This window comes from Phymastichus coffea, unplaced genomic scaffold, assembly GCF_024137745.1.
Source record: "Phymastichus coffea isolate CEN01 unplaced genomic scaffold, Cenicafe_Pcof_1.1 PCOF00161, whole genome shotgun sequence".
Lineage (NCBI taxonomy): Eukaryota > Metazoa > Arthropoda > Insecta > Hymenoptera > Eulophidae > Phymastichus > Phymastichus coffea.
In genome coordinates, this window is record NW_026706972.1 from 296,424 (window position 1) to 314,940 (window position 18,517).

Here is an 18,517-nt window from a genome sequence, read left to right on the forward strand (position 1 = left end):
GTTGCATGCGCGGTAATCCGAGAATAGCAGGTTGGGATGCAAAAACCGACGACGACGAGAAGGTTAATATTCTAAAGGACAGAGCGCGACTAACGCGGAGCCCCCCTCCCAGTCACCGTTCACGATCGAGCTGTCATTCGATCGCGGACGAATATAATGGAGAAAGAAAGAAAAAAATAAAACAGTTCGCGGCTGAGGTCGGCGTCACGCGAAACAAAGCCAATGACGTATTGTCAGGCCGTCAGAAGGAATGGAAAATAAAAAGCGAGCCCACGTGTGTGCGATACGCCTTTTGGTGAAAGGGGTGGGCAGTCGGTCGACCTGCGTTAGTCGCTCGTCCTTCCGTCGCGCGCGCCTGTGTGCGAACGAGCCGAAGGGAGCCGGGGGCAACTGCTATGCATAGCTTGTCGTCACGAGCTCGCTGTGACGCGCGTCCTACACCCCGAAAGCAGACACCAGCGCCGAGAGTGTTTTTTCACTCGCGGATGACCACTTTCTCTCTTTGTTTTTTTTTAAGACAGCGCTCGTGCTATCGAGCAATGTTTTGTCTCGGGATGGAAATGTCATTGAATGCGAGACGAGTTTTTTTTTCAAGATGGAACGTTAGCGCCCAAAGATAAAATTGTTAGTATTTGAAGGTCGAGCTGCAGTAGTGCCTATTTCACTATTCTCATCCAATGTCGATTGCTTCGGGAAGATTCGTCGCTTGCAGCCTTCCTCGAGTAAGTTCGGGTGATACGTGTGACCCAGATATACGAGAAAAAGCGTGAAATTCAATAAAAGTAACGAAATCCACGAAGAAGATGCTGATGTGTCGATGGCTTTCATCAGAATAGCATTTCCACTTTTGTAATTAGCGGCTGATATTATACGTAATAGCTTTTAATTAGTCTGCCGGCTATTATTCCGCGCAGAAAATTCCAATCAACGTTGTAAGGCACAAACGTGGCGAACGAAAGCACACGCGGAACTCGAATGCAACTCAAACCATTACCACCGTTATTATCATGTTTTTGCAGCTCTCTGAATAAGAGCTAATCGAAAGAAGAGAGAGAGAGGCGAGCGACTGAAAGGACTTACACGCATGACGTAGAGGACATCGCGTGCGCGCGATAAAACTATCGGGTGTGAAATAAAAACTACGGGCGAGCGGAGCGAGAAAGGGAATTTTCTAATTAGAAGAGGCGTTAGTTAGTTGTGTGTGTGAGACTCTCTCTCTCTCTCTCTCTCTCTCTCTCTTTCTATTTGCGGTGATATTTTTACACAGCCATTTGTTCCGATCTGCTTGTATATTAAAAAAATGTAATAAAGATAAAAACACGCATCTCTTCCTGCACTGCTTTTCTGACCGAATGAACTGTGTTTTTTTTTTAATTGGCGCTGCGTTTCCTTTCTGTAAGACGTTTGACGCGCCGAAGTCGATTATTTCGCCTTCGAGTGATATGAGGCATTCAGCGTGTAAATGACACCCCATATACTAGCCGCTCAGCGCGGAGGAGCGACATTCGCGCGCGTTTCGACGAAAAAGTCCCCCTTCTCGCCGGCGAACCGTGGAATATCCATGCATATCAGGGCTTCTGTAGGTGTACACAGTGACCTTGAAATCCCAGCTAAACGCGCTTCCGGCACGTAACGAAAGTCCTAACCCCGCGCACATCGATCGGTCGAATTTTCAGCCGCGCGCCGCTGCTGAATATTAATCGAGCGTGACGGAGCACGCAAATGTACTTTTCTACCTGTCGGATATAGCATTCCGGAACTTGTGTCGACTCGCTTTTGACAGAAGTGAGATTGTTCGTCTACGTGAATCGAGCGCGTAATCTCGCACGAGTGCGCTATCGATTTGTGCAAGCGTTTTTTATTCTTTCTTTTGCTGCTTTTAGCCCGGGGTATTAGCATACGCAACAGGCTTTTTCAGGCGCGTTGGGCTTAATACGCAGCCGGGGGAGGGGGGGGGGGGTCCTTTCCCACTGTCGGCTGCGTGCGCACGGGTGCGACAAGAGAGAGAGAGAGTCCTTTTCGCGAAAGAACGCGCGAACAACTGATTGTAGCCGAGTTCGGCAATCGCGCCAGCAAAATCGTCTGCGAAGAAGAGGGGCGCTCGAGAGGTCGGTGTGACGGGGCAAAAGAACGATCGACTTCGCCAATCAGGCATACACGGCATGCATCCGTTACAGCATCAATCGAGTCATCAAGCATCGCGCGTGAAATGAAGTCGAAAGAGCGGTAAAAGAAAAAAAGAGAGCGAGAGAGAGAAAAAAACGAGGAGAGACGTCTTGCAAACGATCATGGACTTACGTGGCTCTCTGTGTCTCTCATCCATCCCCTTGTGTATGGCTGAGTAAACTCGTCGGGCAGGCAGGTAAAACGTTGCCATGGAGACGACCATGGCCACCCTCAATCGATAAGCGCGAGATGGGGTGCTGCTGCCTGCCTATGACGCAGGTATGTACAGGCCATCGAGCCGTCCACCACCACGTGGTCCTATCGCCACGTGCGCGCGCGCCACCGACCGCCTCCCTGCTTGCTCGCTCGCTCGCTCGCTCTCTCTCTCTCTCTCTCTCTCTCTCTCTCTCTCTCTCTCTCTCTCTCTCTATCTCTCTGATCGCTAGACTGATCATCGGCGCGCTCGCCTTTTTTTTTCTTTGTGGCTGTTTGCCGTTCAGCGTAGACGGACACTTGTTGTTTCGCGCCCGCCTGATTTTTTTGTACTTATTAAGGTCGGATGGAAAGAGCGACGAGAGCGATCGATTTGTCGCGTACGTAGAGGCACCGCGCGACACTTCGTCTTCATCTTTTCCCGCCTGCTTGCCGCTTCTCGTTCTTTTTATTATTCCTACTCTGACGCCGCTGCGTGCTCGAATCGACTCTGCTTTTTCCAGTTTCGCAAAATCCGGCGTTTGTTTCTCTCCGATAAAGATGAATCGTACGCTGACCGGGGCGAAGGAGAGCGACGATGCCGGCGGTAGGCGAACGCGGAAAAGAAACGCGCTGCGTCGCTCGCGTGGACGCTTTTCGAATGCAAATCGCGCGATCGACGGGGATTCCATGTTCGATCCGCGAAGCCTTGGACGCGAGCGCGCGCGCGCGTACTTTCACCGGCGAGCGCCATCGAGAGGCCGGTCGGCGCGCAACGCATGCCTGCCGGAAGAGCAGAGGTGGAGCGAAATTGGCAGCGTCGCCGCGCGATAAGCGCCATTCTTGATACCGACGTAAGCGACACGACGACGAGCGCGCGCGCGGTTATGTCAGCTAGGTCCGCGCTCGAGAGCCGATATCATAATCTGGCGCGCGGCGCTCGCCGAGCCGCAGCTCGCGAATACGGCCGCGCCGCGCCGCTGCTCCTCTGCCGAGACGCAGTGCGCGTATCACCGGTCAATCGTTTTGGGTCGCGCCGAGGTCGGTGCCCAACAATGAACCGAGCGGCCAGATTCCGCGATACGGATGCGCGCTCGTTGTCGTCCGACTGCCGCGCGTCTGGCCGATGATCCTCGCGCGAGCTAGCGGACACTTTCGACGCGAGACGCGCTCGGCGGCACTTCGACGGTCGATCCAGATCGCTCGGCTAATTACTTGGCTTATCTCGCCCGCGCGTGCGAATTATCGCGATCGGCTCGTCGCAACGTCCAGCGGCCGGCACATTGGCGAATGGCCGAAGATCGCCGTTTCAACCAGCACTGGATCGACGGGCACGCGGTTGCAATCAGCGGCTGCGATACTTTTTCTTTTACCAATCACTTTAATCGCGATGCCACGCTGGTCGAAAGATATAGGATCGACGCCGAACGAATGAAACGGCGATATTTTGGGCGCTGGAAAATTCGATCGGCGAGTTTTTCTTCGTAATAGTATTTGCATTCGTCGCTTTGTAAAACTAACTTTTCGTGTTTCGAAATGAAAAAGAATAAAAAATACAGTCGAGTGTTATGAAACGCGCCACTATTCACTGACTTTTCAATCAAACTGGAGCACGAAACTCACTTTTTACCGCGGACCCGTGTACATGCACGCCCGTGAAGCAGAAAAAAAATGGTCAATTTTTGCAAACAATTACGATATCGACTTAATACGGGATCCGAGGAATTTCTTTCTATATTTTTTCCCGATTGCATGAAAAAGTCATCGTACCCGTTGCGAGACTTTAATAAACCAATCGATACGAGAGAGATAATTCCGCAAATTCTTTAATGAGCTATTCACTTAGCCAAACCAACGTAGCACCGAGTGAATAGTTGAGTTTGTTAAGCTGCATTATGCATCGAACACGGCCCTTTAAAATACAACGATGTATTATCGGCCTGCGCCGAACTTTATTTAGGCGGCTCGGTTTAAAATTACGCGCGCCGCCGACGAGGGAGACTTTTTTCCATTCTCTTTCAGCGATAAATTTAGATCTGTCAATGGGGCAACCACAGTGCCGCACACCCGTCATACGCTACTCATGAATGGAAGCCAGGCTTTTTCTTTCTTTTTTTGATTTTTTTTTTTTTTTTTTTTTGTTAGGCTAATGTCCGCGCTCGGGAAAAGTTTGCGCTTGAATGAATTCCGCTTGCCCCGGGATCGTACTTTACGCGTGAAATCGGAAATCTCGTAGACGTGTCGTCGAAATTGCAAATCACGCACTCTTATCGGAGATCAAATACGCGGATCACAACACGAGCACGTGAATGAGAATTCTCCGAGAGCGAGAGAGCAACGAAAAGCTTTCGGTTCGCCCAGCGATCGTCGTCGAGCTCCTACGTTACCGATGAGCAACTCTTTCCCTCGCGCGCTGTCGACTCGCTCGTACGCGATTACTCAGTAAACAAAACGCTCGTGCAGATGGCGACTACTGCCGGTGTGGTCGTCGTCGCGGACTGCGCCGCGCTTCGCTTCGCTCTCGCACATGCAACTCTAACGCCAGAGAAAACCCAAGATCGCTCTCGCTTCTCTCTCTCTCTCACTCTCTCTCTCTCTTGCGGCGCGAGTGTCGCCGACTCGAAAAATTTCACGTGACCTTGTACCGGATTTTCGTCGAGCGCGCACGTGCGTTATTAATCGCCGCGTGTGAAGGCGAGATTGATTGTTTTTTGAAATGCACGCTCTGCGGATGACATAATGTTGGGCGGAGAAGAGAGGGGTCGTGTATAGGTGTGCGCGAGGAAAAAGGAAAAAAAAAACGAACGCGCTGTGTGCGTGAGGAGCGCGAGTCATCGCGCCGCGATGCTCTCCGTTATGAAACCTTACCGAGATTACGATGCCTGTCGCTCGATCGACTCGACTATTCCATCAGCTTCCAAGATTTTTGCACGGCGCGGGCTTGCGGCTCTGAAGCACGGTCGCGCTTCCCACGAGTTCGGCGCTAACGATCGCGCTTTTCGTGCCGATAGACTCGAGGAGCAAACATGGGCACTGTCGACGGAGAAGACGCTCGGTGCCGAGTGAAACAAACTGTCCACGGTGTCCGACGGCGATGAATGATCGAAAGCAACGCGCGTTCCTTTGCCTCTGTTTCTTTCGTTCACGGTAGCGAAGGGAGCCAAAGGATAAGGATTGATACCGTCACTTGGATCGCGATTATCATCGGACACGTTATGTAGGATTTTGCTCGAGACGTTGTTACGTGCGTGCGTGTGTGTGTACACATACACGCAGAGCGAGATTAGCATGAAATACCACCCGCGCTCGATAAAACGCTGAATTCGTGAATGAAAGCCAAGTTCAATCGTACATATACGTACATCGGACCTCCTTTATTTCTCTCGCGTGAAATTTAAATGGCATAAGTTCTTTCAGGGACCTTGGGAATGTCGACACTTTGGACAACGTAAGTTCAAGGCATTTGCTGCGACGAAAGTTTGGTAGAAACGGGTGTCACCCCTGCCTTCTCAGTACTCACGTTCCGTTGTTTTCATCGGAAATCAACGCAAACTCGCGTGCTACACAATAACAAACAGCTCACGGACCATCATCGTTAAATAGTTTCGACATTTTTTTTACCAACGGCCCATTCAACATGTCCATTTTGCAAATCGCTACGATGCCAAGTCGGCGACGATGTGTCCGGCTCAATTAAAATCGTTGAAAGACGGACGCGCGAGAAAAAGAAGAAGAAAAAGGAGCTATCGATTTTCACTCTCCGTGCGTCACGCTCATTGTCACCCAACACTGCACCTTCCTTCTTGTTCTTTTCAATTTTTCTTTCGGTTTCTGTATAATCCCATCGAAGAATCAAGCTACGCATCTGCTTTGCTTTTGTTGCTCGAAATACTTGTATTGAGATACCGCGGCTTCTCCCCAAAAAAAAACAGTGGCAAGATCAATGCAAGCCTGCAATAACGTTCGATTATTCGCGCTTGTAAACTCTCCGTGTATGTAAGTTTTCCACAGTGTATATCGCCTTGTAGTAAACTGATAAGAGTGCGAAAGTGAGATAATTCTTATTGAAATGTGTATATCTCAATAAAAATCCGAAAACTGCCGGGAGATTTTCTTTCCCTCGAATAGTTGCATGGTAAACATCTGAAATATGCGCGGAAGAATAATCATTTTCTCGGATTTTTCGTTCAGCCCCGTGTAATTTTCATTGTCGACGTTAGCGAGTGTATTATCGTCAATCTGCCATAAAGCTTCGTTTATAAATGACAATAAATTAAGACCAAAGAATCACTATGTAAGAGAGAGAGAGAGAGAGAGAGAGAGAGAGAGAGAGAGAGAGAGAGAGAGAGAGAGAGAGAGGAAAAAATCTAATAGAAAACTCAATGATAAATTGCAACAATCCATTATTCAACTCTCCTCTCCCTTTCTCGGGAGAAAACAAGCGAAGACAAGAGAAAAAAATCTACCGGCAGCGCAAGCTTAGTGACCCAGTGAAAGAGTACGAGCAAAGAGACTCCTTTGGAATTCGATCTGAGCGTCGCGAGATCAATAAAGCATCTCCGTCTCTGTTTTTCTCTCGCTCGCTCACTGGTTTGTTCGTACTGTGCATAACCTCACTAAAGCTCTCTCTCTCTCTCACTCTCTCTCACTCTCGTTCTCGAGCAAGTTGTCTACGGCTCGTGCAAGTTGTCTCGAAAAATCGGCAAGGCCGAAGATGGAAAGGAAGGGGAGAAAGAGAGAGAGAAAGAGAAATAGAGAGAGAGAGAGAGAGATGGAAGAGAAGAGGGGGGAGTCTGGCATATAGCAGCAGCATTACCCGTAGAGTGTGAGCGCGTGAAAAAAGTATGGCGACGAGAGTAAGAGAGAGAAAGAGAGAGAGAGAGGGAGAGTATCAATTGGTTATCAAAACTTACCAAGTCGCGTTTGCCGGTGATGCGCAGCAGCATTGCCCCTGTCTGCGGGACACACAACACCGACGACAACGTCTCGCGCTTGATGACAATGGAAGCTCTTACAGAATATGTCTATCTCTCTCTCACTCTCTCACTGTATCTTCTTTTTTTTCGGAGGCTGCTGCTCGTGCTGCTGCTGCTGTTGCTGCCTGCTGGTGGTGGTGCTGCTGCCTGCTGATGGTGCTGCTACACTCGCGGAGAAGAGCCGTGACGTCATCGGGCGCGGGCATGCGCACGGGCTTTTCGGTGATTTTCCATCGACTGCACGACCTGCACCAGTAGCACTTTTCGGTAGCTTTTTCGATGCTGCCGCACTGCCAACCGACGAACGACCGACCAGCGATCGCGCCGCACCGACCGAGTAATTCAACCGCGAGTAAGTCAACACTCGTCGCGCTTGCGCTTGTATCTGCGTATCTCTTTTCGTGATTTTCCGTCGAGTTTTGTTTTTTTTTTCTGCTCTTCCGTCTTGTCGGTTTACCTCCTCCTCTTCTTTTCTTTTTTTGTAGCAACACACACACGCACGCACGCGAGTGCGAGCGAGAGAGAACTGCGCGGGCAGAGCTGAGCGCCTCGAACTGCGGCTCGCTTACTTTACTTGCGCGCGGACTACTACACACATTCTCTCTGTCTCTGTCGCTCGCTCGCGCGCAGAGCCGCGAACGCGGCTACATCCATATCCACTCCCACTTGTTAATGTGACGTGCGCTGACGTCATTGATAGTTTACCTTGAGGCATGACATTGAATCGCAGTGCGGCCAATCGCAAGCCACCCAATGGCACCACAAGCAAGTTTCTCTCTCTCGCAACCGAGAAAGACTCTCACTCTCGCACTTTCCGTCTCCGCTCCGTGTATGTGCAACCGCCTTCTCTCTTCTTTTTATTTTTCTGTGTCCTTTTTTTGTCCTCGCTCTTGCTTGCTTCGGTCAAGCGAGAGAAAAAGTGGGAGAGAGAGAGAGAGAGAGAGAGAGAGAGAGAGAGAGAGAGGAGTTGTTGCCCGTATAAAAGTTTCAGGGTGAGAGGCTTGAAAACTCAGCACGCAGAAGGATGGATTTCTTTATAGTGGACGCTGTACAAGACGGTGCTCGTTCCAGAAAACTGCTTGTAATTCGCGTAAACAACGAGTTCTCTCCTTTTTTTTTCTTCAAAACCCGTATTTGTACATAAGATATGTTACGCTGCGCCGTTTCCACGCAGACAGATTATTCGCTCAGTTATTGTTGTCGCTGTCCTTGCGAATCCTGTCGTAAATCAGCCCGAAACGACAAGAAAAAAGTGGTCGAATGTCTCTCTTCGTGTTTTTTTTGTCCCAAGCCAAAAACAAAAACGTCGCAATTCCCTTCGAAAACGAGCTAATCCCCGGGCGGAAGCTCAGTAGAAACGAGCGCGTATTGTCAGACGTGGGCTGATCGCACCGCCACCCTATATGCGTGTTCTACTGTGAAAGGGAGAGCCGCCAGCCGCCGTGGCAGTAGAATAGGGACGTGCGCTGTCAGCCCTGTCTAATCCTCCAAGCGCCACCACCCTTCTAGTAGAAACAACCGTGTTAGGTCCGACATGCGTTTTGTGTGACGTTGGATTTTCTTTTATAGACGTGGGATTTATAAAGTTGATTCTTGTGCCAGTGAAACGGAATTTGTATGAGTTGTTAATTCCACCTTAAGTTAAGTTAAGTCTATAAACCTAATAGATGTTAGGTACACGGAATTAAATTGGTACAAACATTAGTAATATTACGGATATTACTGGCATCTTCACTCTTATTTCGTACTTGTGAATTCTGCTGCATTTTTCCATTATCAAAAGCAAAGTTAAAGTTTTCATTTTCATTGAATCTAAATTAATGAATAATAATATAAATAATACTATAACAAATAATACCCACATGCAGACGAACACTTTTCTGGATTTTTTTTACAGAAAAAGTCGTGTTTAAAAAAACAATACTTTGCCTCTTTGATATTGCGTAGACGTCATTTAATATAGTAAATGCTCGCTGAAATGTAAGTTTATTGCTTTTGTGGCTGCAAAATGATACAATATTAATTCATACGTACATTTTGTTTGCTCAAAATCATTAATCTCATTTTTTCTCCATAGTTATACTTATATTATCCGTATAAGCAACATTTTTTTTCAAGTTTCAAATATCAGAGCTACCAATAAACATATCTAAGTAAATTTCATAGTTCATACGTAAAAATGCATTAGTTTTCACCTCGCAATAAATTCTCTAATCTATACGATAAAAGAAATGATAAGAAAAATTTCACTCTTCCATTTGAAGTAGATCAAATACAATGCATCTATGTGTTGATAGTATATCGGCGTATCGCGCTAATCATTCAAGTATTCGATTCGATATGTTGCCCCCACTGGTTTATTTTGTCTGCTAGACTACGTGTCCCGTTGTCTCGTATATACTGGCAAAGTGGCAGCAGCAGCACAACAAAAGACGACAGCGGGCAGACAGCTCATTTTTTGTGTGCATTTAACCATCGTCCCGAGTTCTTTATTTTTAATTTTTTTGCTGTATCATGACGTTAAAGTAGTCAAAAATTCATCGTACCTGTTCGCAACTTCGATTTAGTAAGTCGCAACCATTGACTCGCGATTAACCTTCAGAGCGTAGCAAAGTAAACAATCGATCAAATCAATTCATAATCGCATAGAAATGGCTTGTATCGACGAGAAGTTCGACGACTGCTTAGACATCAAAGACGACGCCAGTGTAGCAAAACAACCGGAATTCGAAGCTCTGTACACGGCTAGTCCGGTTGAAAGTCTTATCAGCAAAGAAGACGTTGAAAAGAAGGTTCTTGCTCTCAAATATGTCCTTGAAAAAGATCTCAAAGCTGCTGATCTCAAATGGTCCCTCTTTGTTGCTGCCTGTCATACTTACCGCACTGACACCTGCCTCAGACCTTTTCCCCCAATGTACATGAAGAACGACACTAAAGATATCGACTCACTAGTGAGTTACAAACTCTCATAATATTTGCTTTAACATTAGCTTGTACAGACTGATTTGATATATTTTATATTCAGAGGAGAGTTGTAGAGCTTGTACCACCATTGCCAATAATAGCTCAAGAATTAAGAGAACCCAATATTTACAAAAGTAAGTCTGATTTCATAGAGTTGCTGTACTGGGTTTTATTAAAACTAGGAGATTTACACGTCAAAAGTATCAGTAAAGACTGCGTAAGTACTAGTTTTATTTGTTTATATCTCTAATAAGTACTCATTAAATCTGTATTTTGCAGCATGAATCTGTGTTAAAAAGAGTAAACTCAGAGGTAGCTGTTGCAGCCCCTAACTTGGTATTTCAAGTAGCAAGTGCCAAACAATCTGCTAACGAAGAAAGGTGGAGAGAATTAGCCAAGGGACGTTCTACCTTTTTTGCTTTTCATGGAAGCAGATTAGAAAATTTTCATTCTATTTTACATTATGGTTTGCAGCAACATATGTGCAAGGTACATCACCTTTTATTATTTGAGACTGAAGATTGGATAAGTAGTCTATACATGCTGCTCAATAACGATTTTTCTTTATAGGAAGCTTTATTTGGTGAAGGTATTTACCTGTCTAATGAACTAGCAGTCAGTTTACCCTACAGTCCAGTTGGTTATGGATGGGGTGGCAGTATATTAGGCAGTGATATGAGTTGTGTTGCATTGTGTGAAATTATCAATCATCCAGAAGTAAAAATTGGCACTGAAGGTTATTTTAATTCTGTTTACTCCTCAGAGATTTTCAATTTCATACTCATATATTTTTTTTATCAATTTAGATAATAGTTCAAGAAATATGACAATAGAATCCACTGGCAGTAAAGTGCCTAACAAATACTGTCTTGTAACAAACAGTGATCTTGTCAAAATTCGGTATCTTTTGGTATACAGTCAAGAATTTGGACGTTTAAGGTAAAAATTTTATAAGACATTGTTTTAACAATAAATTCAATTAAAAAAAATAATAAATTCATGTTTTACTTGAATATTTTAGATCGACCCGCAATAATAGAGTTTTAGAATGGTTAAGACAACACAAACTGTTAACTTTCATGCTGGGCTATGTTGTACTACTTGCTTCTGTTGGATTATCTCATAACAGAAATGTTGAAAGATACTTTAGGCTCTTAATGCGAAGGTTTGGTCTAGACTGATAAAAGAATAGTACAATTTTTACATAACAAATGAAAATTATTGTGCAATATTTTATAGGTAACAAATATTAAATTTTCTAAGTCATGATCGAATTAATTTATCAAAATACCAATTATGTACATTAAAATATAAAATATGTATAATAAAAACTGTACAGTTAACAAACTATTTGAAGTAAAAACAAATTAGTGCCTCGTCAAAATTATAGGAAAATTTTCTGTCACAAGGTAATCATCTTCAAATACAACAATTAGGTTTACTTCAAATTCTGAAAAAAAAAAATTAAAAACGATTTATAGTGAACTACAAGGGCTGCCATAATTAGTATTTAAATGAATTGTGACATTTTTAATTTGTATTCAAGACTCACCAACTTTAAAGTTACTAGTACTCAAAGTAGGACAAGTAAATAGTCTAGGAAAAATCATATGAATTGGTATACCAAGACCAGCACATACATTTCCTTCTCCAATTTGTATATTTTGTATTTCAGTTGCTGCAATAAAGTATATATATGTAAGCAAATTTACTTATTAATGAATAATCTTGAAAAAATAAATTTACCATCTCTTGAATATCCTTCAGCACATCCACAAGTTTCTACCCTTACTAATTGCAACTCAATGGATTTAATCACAGCTTCACAATGATCTACAACAACTTCACCTGTTAATGGTTCAGACAGTTTGCAATACAATGAATTTATTTTTCCAGCAATACAAAATCTTGGAACAATTGATCTGTCCCTCGTATTTTGAAGAGATTCTGGTTTGATTTTAAAAAATATAGTCTTATTTGACTCCTTATTAGTTTTTTTCACAGGCTTATCTTCTACTATGAATTCAAGTGATTTACTGACATCTTTTGCAAGAAAACTCCTTTTGATGTCACACCGAATCATATACTGAATATTTACAAACACCCCATGATAAGTTTCATAAAGAGTTTTAGTGCCTCGAGGTTTCACTGACAGTTCAAATGGTATTTCTGTTTTTCCACTTGGAATTTTACCTGCTGGAACTACTTCCACTGTGTACTGAATTAATTGTATTGGCTGAAGTGACAAATATAAACATTAATACATGCATGCAAGACATGATCACATAGAGTAAGAAGAATTTACTTTGACTGAATTATAAAATGCTTCAAAAATGCCAACAGTTTTTGAACTCAGCTGTAGATTGACTGCTCCTTCCATTGTCAGAAATATTCCATCATGTTTTAAATCGGAATTTGTTTGTAATAAAATTAAACCAGTAACGGTCTCCTATAACAAAAAACAGAAATAAAATTACTGTACTGATTTTTCACATCACATGACGAAAATTATATCTTATTAAGATAACCTATTTAGACAAATTGATATTCAAATAAACAAAACAAAAAACTTAACCCTCAAATTAATTTAATCATCTAATTAAAATGAAAAAAAAATTAGAGATAAAAAGAACTTACACCCTCCCGATAGATTTTGCTAACTCGTTTGAGCCTGATATCAATATTAACTGACATCGCGATAGTTTAACAATTTTTTTCTATCTATTTACAGTACAAATTCTAACGTAATAATATAATTGTATTATTTTGGCAAAAATTATTCATATTATTGTTCCATTTTTCTTCAGATAATATTTTATGCACTAAAATACCGTTGAACGTGCAATGCATACTGCAATGCAATCCTGCGGTATAACCATCTAATGTAGATAACAAGATTAAATCATCCTAAAGGCCCCGGTCCCATAGCTACGTATGAATGCGGATGGATACGGACGCGAATCGCAACTCTAGTAACATCACTAAAAATATCTAGTTCGATTACTTAGTACCAACACTACCGGTAGTGAGCAAAAGTAACTGTTGTTTAAAACTGTAGCGCCGAACGTATGTACACCCAACGTGGATTGAATCGCGACCCCCCCCAGTTAGGTTGGTATGAGACTATGAGTGCTACTTTCAGTCCGTAACGGTGATTTTCATATCGGCCATAGTATAACGCTCGTTCTTAAATTATATAATTAAAACCTAAAATCAAATAATCATGCATCTAAATTCATTATTCGGCAAACAATTAATTTTAAACCTAAAAACAAATTAGTAACGTTTTAGCTTTTTATCGTATCTTAAAACGAATTTTCATTTTTGTATATTCCCGCGGTTTTTTCGTTCCGATGCAACGACGGAATTCTCATACCAACCTAACTGGGGGGGTCGCGATTCAATCCACGTTGGGTGTACATACCACATTTAATGTTCAAATGTCAGGTCTGCAATTTACTTTTCAAATTCTCATGAATATTGCTTATTGATGAGTATGCTAATGTAAAAAAAGCTTTTGGGATGATTAATACATATCATTTATATATATTTTCTTCTTCTTCTCATATACTTCCATAAAATTAAGGCCTAATTCCACTAATTGTAGTTGAAAGTCTATCAATTCTCTATCATTTGCCATCTTATAGACTACAATAATGTAAAGGTTAGATAAGCGTTCATTAAATCATTGAACATTAAATATGGTACGTTCGGCGCTACAGTTTTAAACAACAGTTACTTTTGCTTACTATCTGTAGTGTTGGTACTAAATAACCGAACTAGATATTTTTAGTGATGTTACTAGAGTTGCGATTCGCGTCCGTGTCCGTCCGCATTTATACGTATCTATGGGACCGGGGCCAAAAGCAGACGAGATACGTATCACGTGACTCACGTTTAAAGCGCCCTATATTCGATTCTATTATATATATGTATATATTGAGCGCTTGTAAAGATATCGATTACTTGCAATCGAAAATAAACACCTGTGCGGAAAGTTTTTATTTCTTTATTTTCGTAATACCCGTTAAACAAAAAAATGTTTATTTCTGCAAATTGGCTGGGTTGCTAAAAATTAATCACATTAACAAAAAAGTTTAATGTAATTACCCATTCCACCACACATATCTATGACAGACTAATAAAGACCGTTTCGTTTCGTTTTAATGGCTGTGGGTACCTGAGGACTCCGATGCGCCACAATTCAATTAACTAATAAAGACCGAGATCAAAAGAGAAATGCGAAAAAAAAATGTTTACAAGACATTTTGATCCCGCCATAAAACTTCTTATCTTCGAGAGCGCGGCAAATAACAATCGACAACCAGCATCCCCACACCGAACGCCTCTCTCAAGCATAAATATACACGCACATACTCATAACCAAGTTCATGACTGTTACACATCGCAGGCAAGTTTAAAAGGCCGGTTCGTTGTCGTCCCCTCTTTCTCGGCGATATTTTCGAAAACGGCAGTTAGGTGCTACACAAGCGCTCGAATCAGCCAATCGTTGTACGGCCGACAAGGGACGAACTTCCGGTGACTTTTCGAAGCATAGCACCGGCGCGGCGACCGTTGGACGTTAAAGCATTGTCGGATTTTCTGTCGGCGAGGACGTATCACCAACACTTTACATTTTTTTGGATCGTCTGGAGTAGCTATGGCGTTCAGGAGCCGAGCCGTTAATATCGTGAGTAAATTTTTATTGAAAAAATTTATCGATTTCAACACATTTTGAGCGTCGCATTAAGGGGTGTGTATATAGTCGAATGGCCGTTGGACGAAGACCGTTTAAATGTCCTGTTCCAATTTAAAGTCCTATTTATTATTTATTACGTCTTACTTTGGTGTATCGTAGTATTTATATTGATGTCATCGTGCTATGTAAATTTGCTGACCTGGTCAGCGTTTTTTAAGCCCTTGGAAACTGAACGGCGCTTTTATGTTTCCATCGCTGCTAATCCACATCTGTCTCTTTTTGCTTTATTTTCTTCGACTTTGAATATTTCAAACGGTCAATTCATGAGTGTATGTCCTTGATTTTCTACTTAAGAAAGTCATCTCATTAAGTGTAGTATGTTTTGCGTGATTTATGTTCATCAGATTTGCAATTTGCGGCGCACTGAATCTCGGTGTTTATCGCGAAAGTCCAAATACATTCGACAATTACGCGCATGAGCCAACGGTTGTGGTATTTACATTTTTCCATGGCGCGTACGGTGTTCGTCAAAAGATGAATACTATCTCTTTTGAAAGCACGTTAAAATACAATTACTTTGTTTCGTTGAATGTTGTCTTGAATGTTGTCCATTCAATCCCGTTGACAGTTGATTACTTACAATAAATGACGATGAGTTGATCGTTCTTACGAAACTTAGAAATTTCCGTTGCATTTTCGACCATTCAAACCCTTCGGAAATGGAATTCTATTGTTTTTGCTTATTTCTCCATTTATTCAATAAATAGAAAATATTTATGTTTAATATAAATTTTCAATCTGTTCAAATAATTATGCGCCCCATGCTTTGAAAATGCAAGTAGAATATTTATTAGCTTTTAATGAAAGATTAAATTCAAAATTCTTAAAACAACATAATTCAAGAAACAAATAAATGAAATTTGAATGCAGTAACTTGAAATTATACTAATTGAATTTGGATTTTCCACAGAATGTTGCTAACCAGGAGAATGTCAAGAATGTCAAATCTATGACATTAGTACCAGGTCAAAGGAGAGCAGCTCTTGGAGAGATAGGCAACAAAGTAAACAACCATAGAACTAATGATTTGACAGGGAAAGCTAGTCAAATTACCAAGGACAAAGTTCTGTTAAAGAAACCAGTGATATCCAAGCAAGTGCAAATTAAAGTCGATAAGTTTGAAAAGCTTGAGAAGCCAGTGCAGAAGGCACCAGTGCAAATAGTAAAGCCTGTTCCAAAAACTGAAGTGCATGTTGATAACCGGCTGCTGGCAGAGGCTAACAAAAATGAGACTGATAGCAATGCCAATAAGAAGGACTCTGATTCCAATGTTGCTAAGAAAGAGACAGACTCCTTTTCCACGGATCTGATAACAATTGAAGATATTGACGAAGAGGATAGAAAAAATCCCATCCTTGTTTCTGTATATAGTAACGATATTTATGCACATCTGAGGGATCTGGAAGTACTATTCCCTGTCAAAGAAAAATATTTACAAGGTCAAGAAGTTACTCCCAAAATGAGGTGTGTGCTGGTCGATTGGCTGATTGAAGTTCATGAACAGTTTCACTTAATGCAAGAAACACTTTACTTAACTATTGCAATCATTGATCGTTTTCTGCAGGTACATGCTGTTTCTTTTACAATATTTTTATTTTAGTTCAATAGTTTTTTTACTAAGACTTCTTAAATTTTTTTTCAGGACTTCAAACTAATCACTCGTAAAAGGCTACAATTGGTTGGAGTCACAGCTATGTTCATAGCCAGCAAATATGAAGAAATGTATTCTCCAGACATTAGTGACTTTGTGTACATTACAGACAATGCTTACACAAAAGGAGAAATATTGCAGATGGAACTGCTCATCATTAAGACTCTCAACTTTTCATTTGGAAGGCCATTACCATTGCATTTTCTTAGGAGATACAGCAAAGCTGGCAAGGTAAATTTCTCCATCAGATGACACCTGTAATTCACAAAAATTTTAAAATTACTCATTAAATAATAACCTTTTTTTTCAGGCTTTGCCAGTACATCATACACTGGCAAAATATTTCTTGGAGCAAAGTTTAGTTTACTATGAAGTCTGTCACCACCCACCAAGTCTTATTGCTGCTGCTGCACTCTATCTTTCTTTCCTGTAAGATATACGGTTTATAAAGTTTTTTGGTCATTTAGAACTTCAATTTTATAGTTATAATATTAAAAAATTTATTCTTTTAGGTTGTTGGGGAATGACAATCTTCAGGATGGTGAAGTCATCTGGACAAAAACTCTGGTGCACTACAGCACGTATAGAGTGAAGGACGTTTTGCCAGTGGTGAAAGAGATTTCCGTGATAATGATCAACGCGGAAAAGAGCAAGTATCAGGCCGTGCGAAGGAAATACACCAATCCTAAGCATATGAAAATCAGTCTCCGTCCGGAATTGAAGTCTCCGACTTTGCAAGCTTTGGCGAATCATAGGATCGAATAATATTAATTTTGTAACATAGTACAATGGAGTGTATACATAGTTGCGATGCATGCGATGGATTTATTGAGTGACATTGTGAGTGCCGTTTCGTCAGCATTACAAAAAACTAAATTTTTATCGAGTTCTTCCGCTAACGCTCTTTACAAGTGCCCAAATTTGCGGAGGTATTGATTCTTTAATTTTTTTAATATTGTACTTTAACTTCATAATTACATTGACAGCCATGAGTCTATTCCTAAATTTTTTGCTGTTTTTGATCACCTTTCTATAATTTTTTATGATCGTTGATCTTAATGACAGGTTAATATTTTTGATAGTTAATTTACAAATTAAAAAAATAATTCAAATAATACAATTCCGTTCCATTTAAATTATTAAAATACGAGATTGTGTGGCTGTCTTGAGTGCATTATTCCATTCTTGATATTATTACTAATTATCCACAGCCTTATAGAAAAAATGACTGATGGAAGTGCATTTTTTCATTATAAAATGCTTGTTAAAACATTTTTACATGATAATTAAAAATTTTTTATACATTTTCAACGTGAATATAGTATTAATTTTGTACTTGGTATAGTCAAATATTTTTAATCAAAATACAACGTTAAGTACGAAGATTTTTGTATCGTAAAGACTTATCATTATTCTTTTATTTCAAAAGTACTAATTAATAACAAAAAAAGTGCATGTGTACATTACAGAAAATATTTTGATGAAAATATTTGTTACGCGATCGATAAAATTTTTAATATACATGATTATTACATGATTTCAAAATAAAAAATAAATTATAGATGTAAAACTGAAATTATTTTATAAGACTTGCAAAAAATCGCAATAAAAAGTTTGTGATTTTAAAATTTCACTTTGATCAAAATTTTTCCCTATCAGATTAGTTACAAATACTAATATTGTATACTTGTATCTATTAATATATTTGTGTGTGTGGAAGATTTCGTCTGATCGTGTTATGTAAAATATCTTATGTTTTGTAAATAAATGCGTAAGCGTTAAATAGAGTATTTTTCTATTATTATTTAA

The 18,517-nt window shown here is 41.2% G+C and overlaps 4 protein-coding genes across 16 annotated transcripts in view; 2 read left to right on the forward strand and 2 right to left on the reverse strand.

The window, feature by feature from the left end:
* LOC131672873 (myocyte-specific enhancer factor 2) overlaps window positions 1-7,413 on the reverse strand; it is a 40,543-nt gene extending 33,130 nt beyond the window's left edge. For 5 of the 6 annotated variants that reach the window (XM_058950380.1, XM_058950382.1, XM_058950381.1 and 2 more), the window contains exon 1: window positions 7,272-7,409. The gene's annotated coding sequence lies outside the window, so the exon portion shown is untranslated. Of the gene's footprint in view, window positions 1-7,271 lie in introns of all 6 variants that reach the window. The other variant, XM_058950376.1, reaches the window with a different exon arrangement.
* A 134-nt stretch (window positions 7,414-7,547) lies between these two features.
* On the forward strand, window positions 7,548-12,193 carry LOC131672874 (protein mono-ADP-ribosyltransferase PARP16). 5 transcript variants are annotated; one of them, XR_009302668.1, is made up of 10 exons: window positions 7,548-7,686; window positions 9,984-10,285; window positions 10,360-10,515; window positions 10,578-10,787; window positions 10,869-11,034; window positions 11,105-11,237; window positions 11,320-11,463; window positions 11,638-11,707; window positions 11,780-11,996; window positions 12,066-12,193. XR_009302668.1 is itself a non-coding variant. In XM_058950383.1 (7 exons), the coding sequence occupies exons 1-7, from the start codon at window positions 7,614-7,616 to the stop codon at window positions 11,477-11,479; spliced, it is 1,200 nt and encodes a 399-aa protein (XP_058806366.1). In that variant the 5' UTR covers window positions 7,548-7,613; the 3' UTR covers window positions 11,480-11,485. The 5 variants fall into 5 exon arrangements, 2 of the variants coding, with proteins under 2 accessions (XP_058806366.1, XP_058806367.1); XR_009302666.1 differs by having other exon boundaries at window positions 11,538-11,996; XR_009302667.1 differs by having other exon boundaries at window positions 11,638-11,996.
* Window positions 11,614-14,674, reverse strand: LOC131672875 (vacuolar protein sorting-associated protein 26C). 4 transcript variants are annotated; one of them, XM_058950388.1, is made up of 5 exons: window positions 14,479-14,674; window positions 12,604-12,747; window positions 12,045-12,534; window positions 11,851-11,976; window positions 11,614-11,748 (listed from the first exon to the last, which is right to left on the reverse strand). In XM_058950388.1, the coding sequence occupies exons 2-5, from the start codon at window positions 12,676-12,678 to the stop codon at window positions 11,666-11,668; spliced, it is 774 nt and encodes a 257-aa protein (XP_058806371.1). In that variant the 5' UTR covers window positions 12,679-12,747; window positions 14,479-14,674; the 3' UTR covers window positions 11,614-11,665. The 4 variants fall into 4 exon arrangements, with proteins under 4 accessions (XP_058806371.1, XP_058806370.1, XP_058806369.1 ...); XM_058950387.1 differs by having other exon boundaries at window positions 14,409-14,674; XM_058950386.1 differs by lacking the exon at window positions 14,479-14,674 and adding an exon at window positions 13,130-13,242.
* A 127-nt stretch (window positions 14,675-14,801) lies between these two features.
* LOC131672903 (G2/mitotic-specific cyclin-B) lies at window positions 14,802-18,500 on the forward strand. Its single transcript, XM_058950435.1, has 5 exons — window positions 14,802-14,988; window positions 15,968-16,621; window positions 16,700-16,939; window positions 17,019-17,137; window positions 17,221-18,500. The coding sequence occupies exons 1-5, from the start codon at window positions 14,959-14,961 to the stop codon at window positions 17,471-17,473; spliced, it is 1,296 nt and encodes a 431-aa protein (XP_058806418.1). The 5' UTR covers window positions 14,802-14,958; the 3' UTR covers window positions 17,474-18,500.
* Window positions 18,501-18,517: the final 17 nt, after the last annotated feature.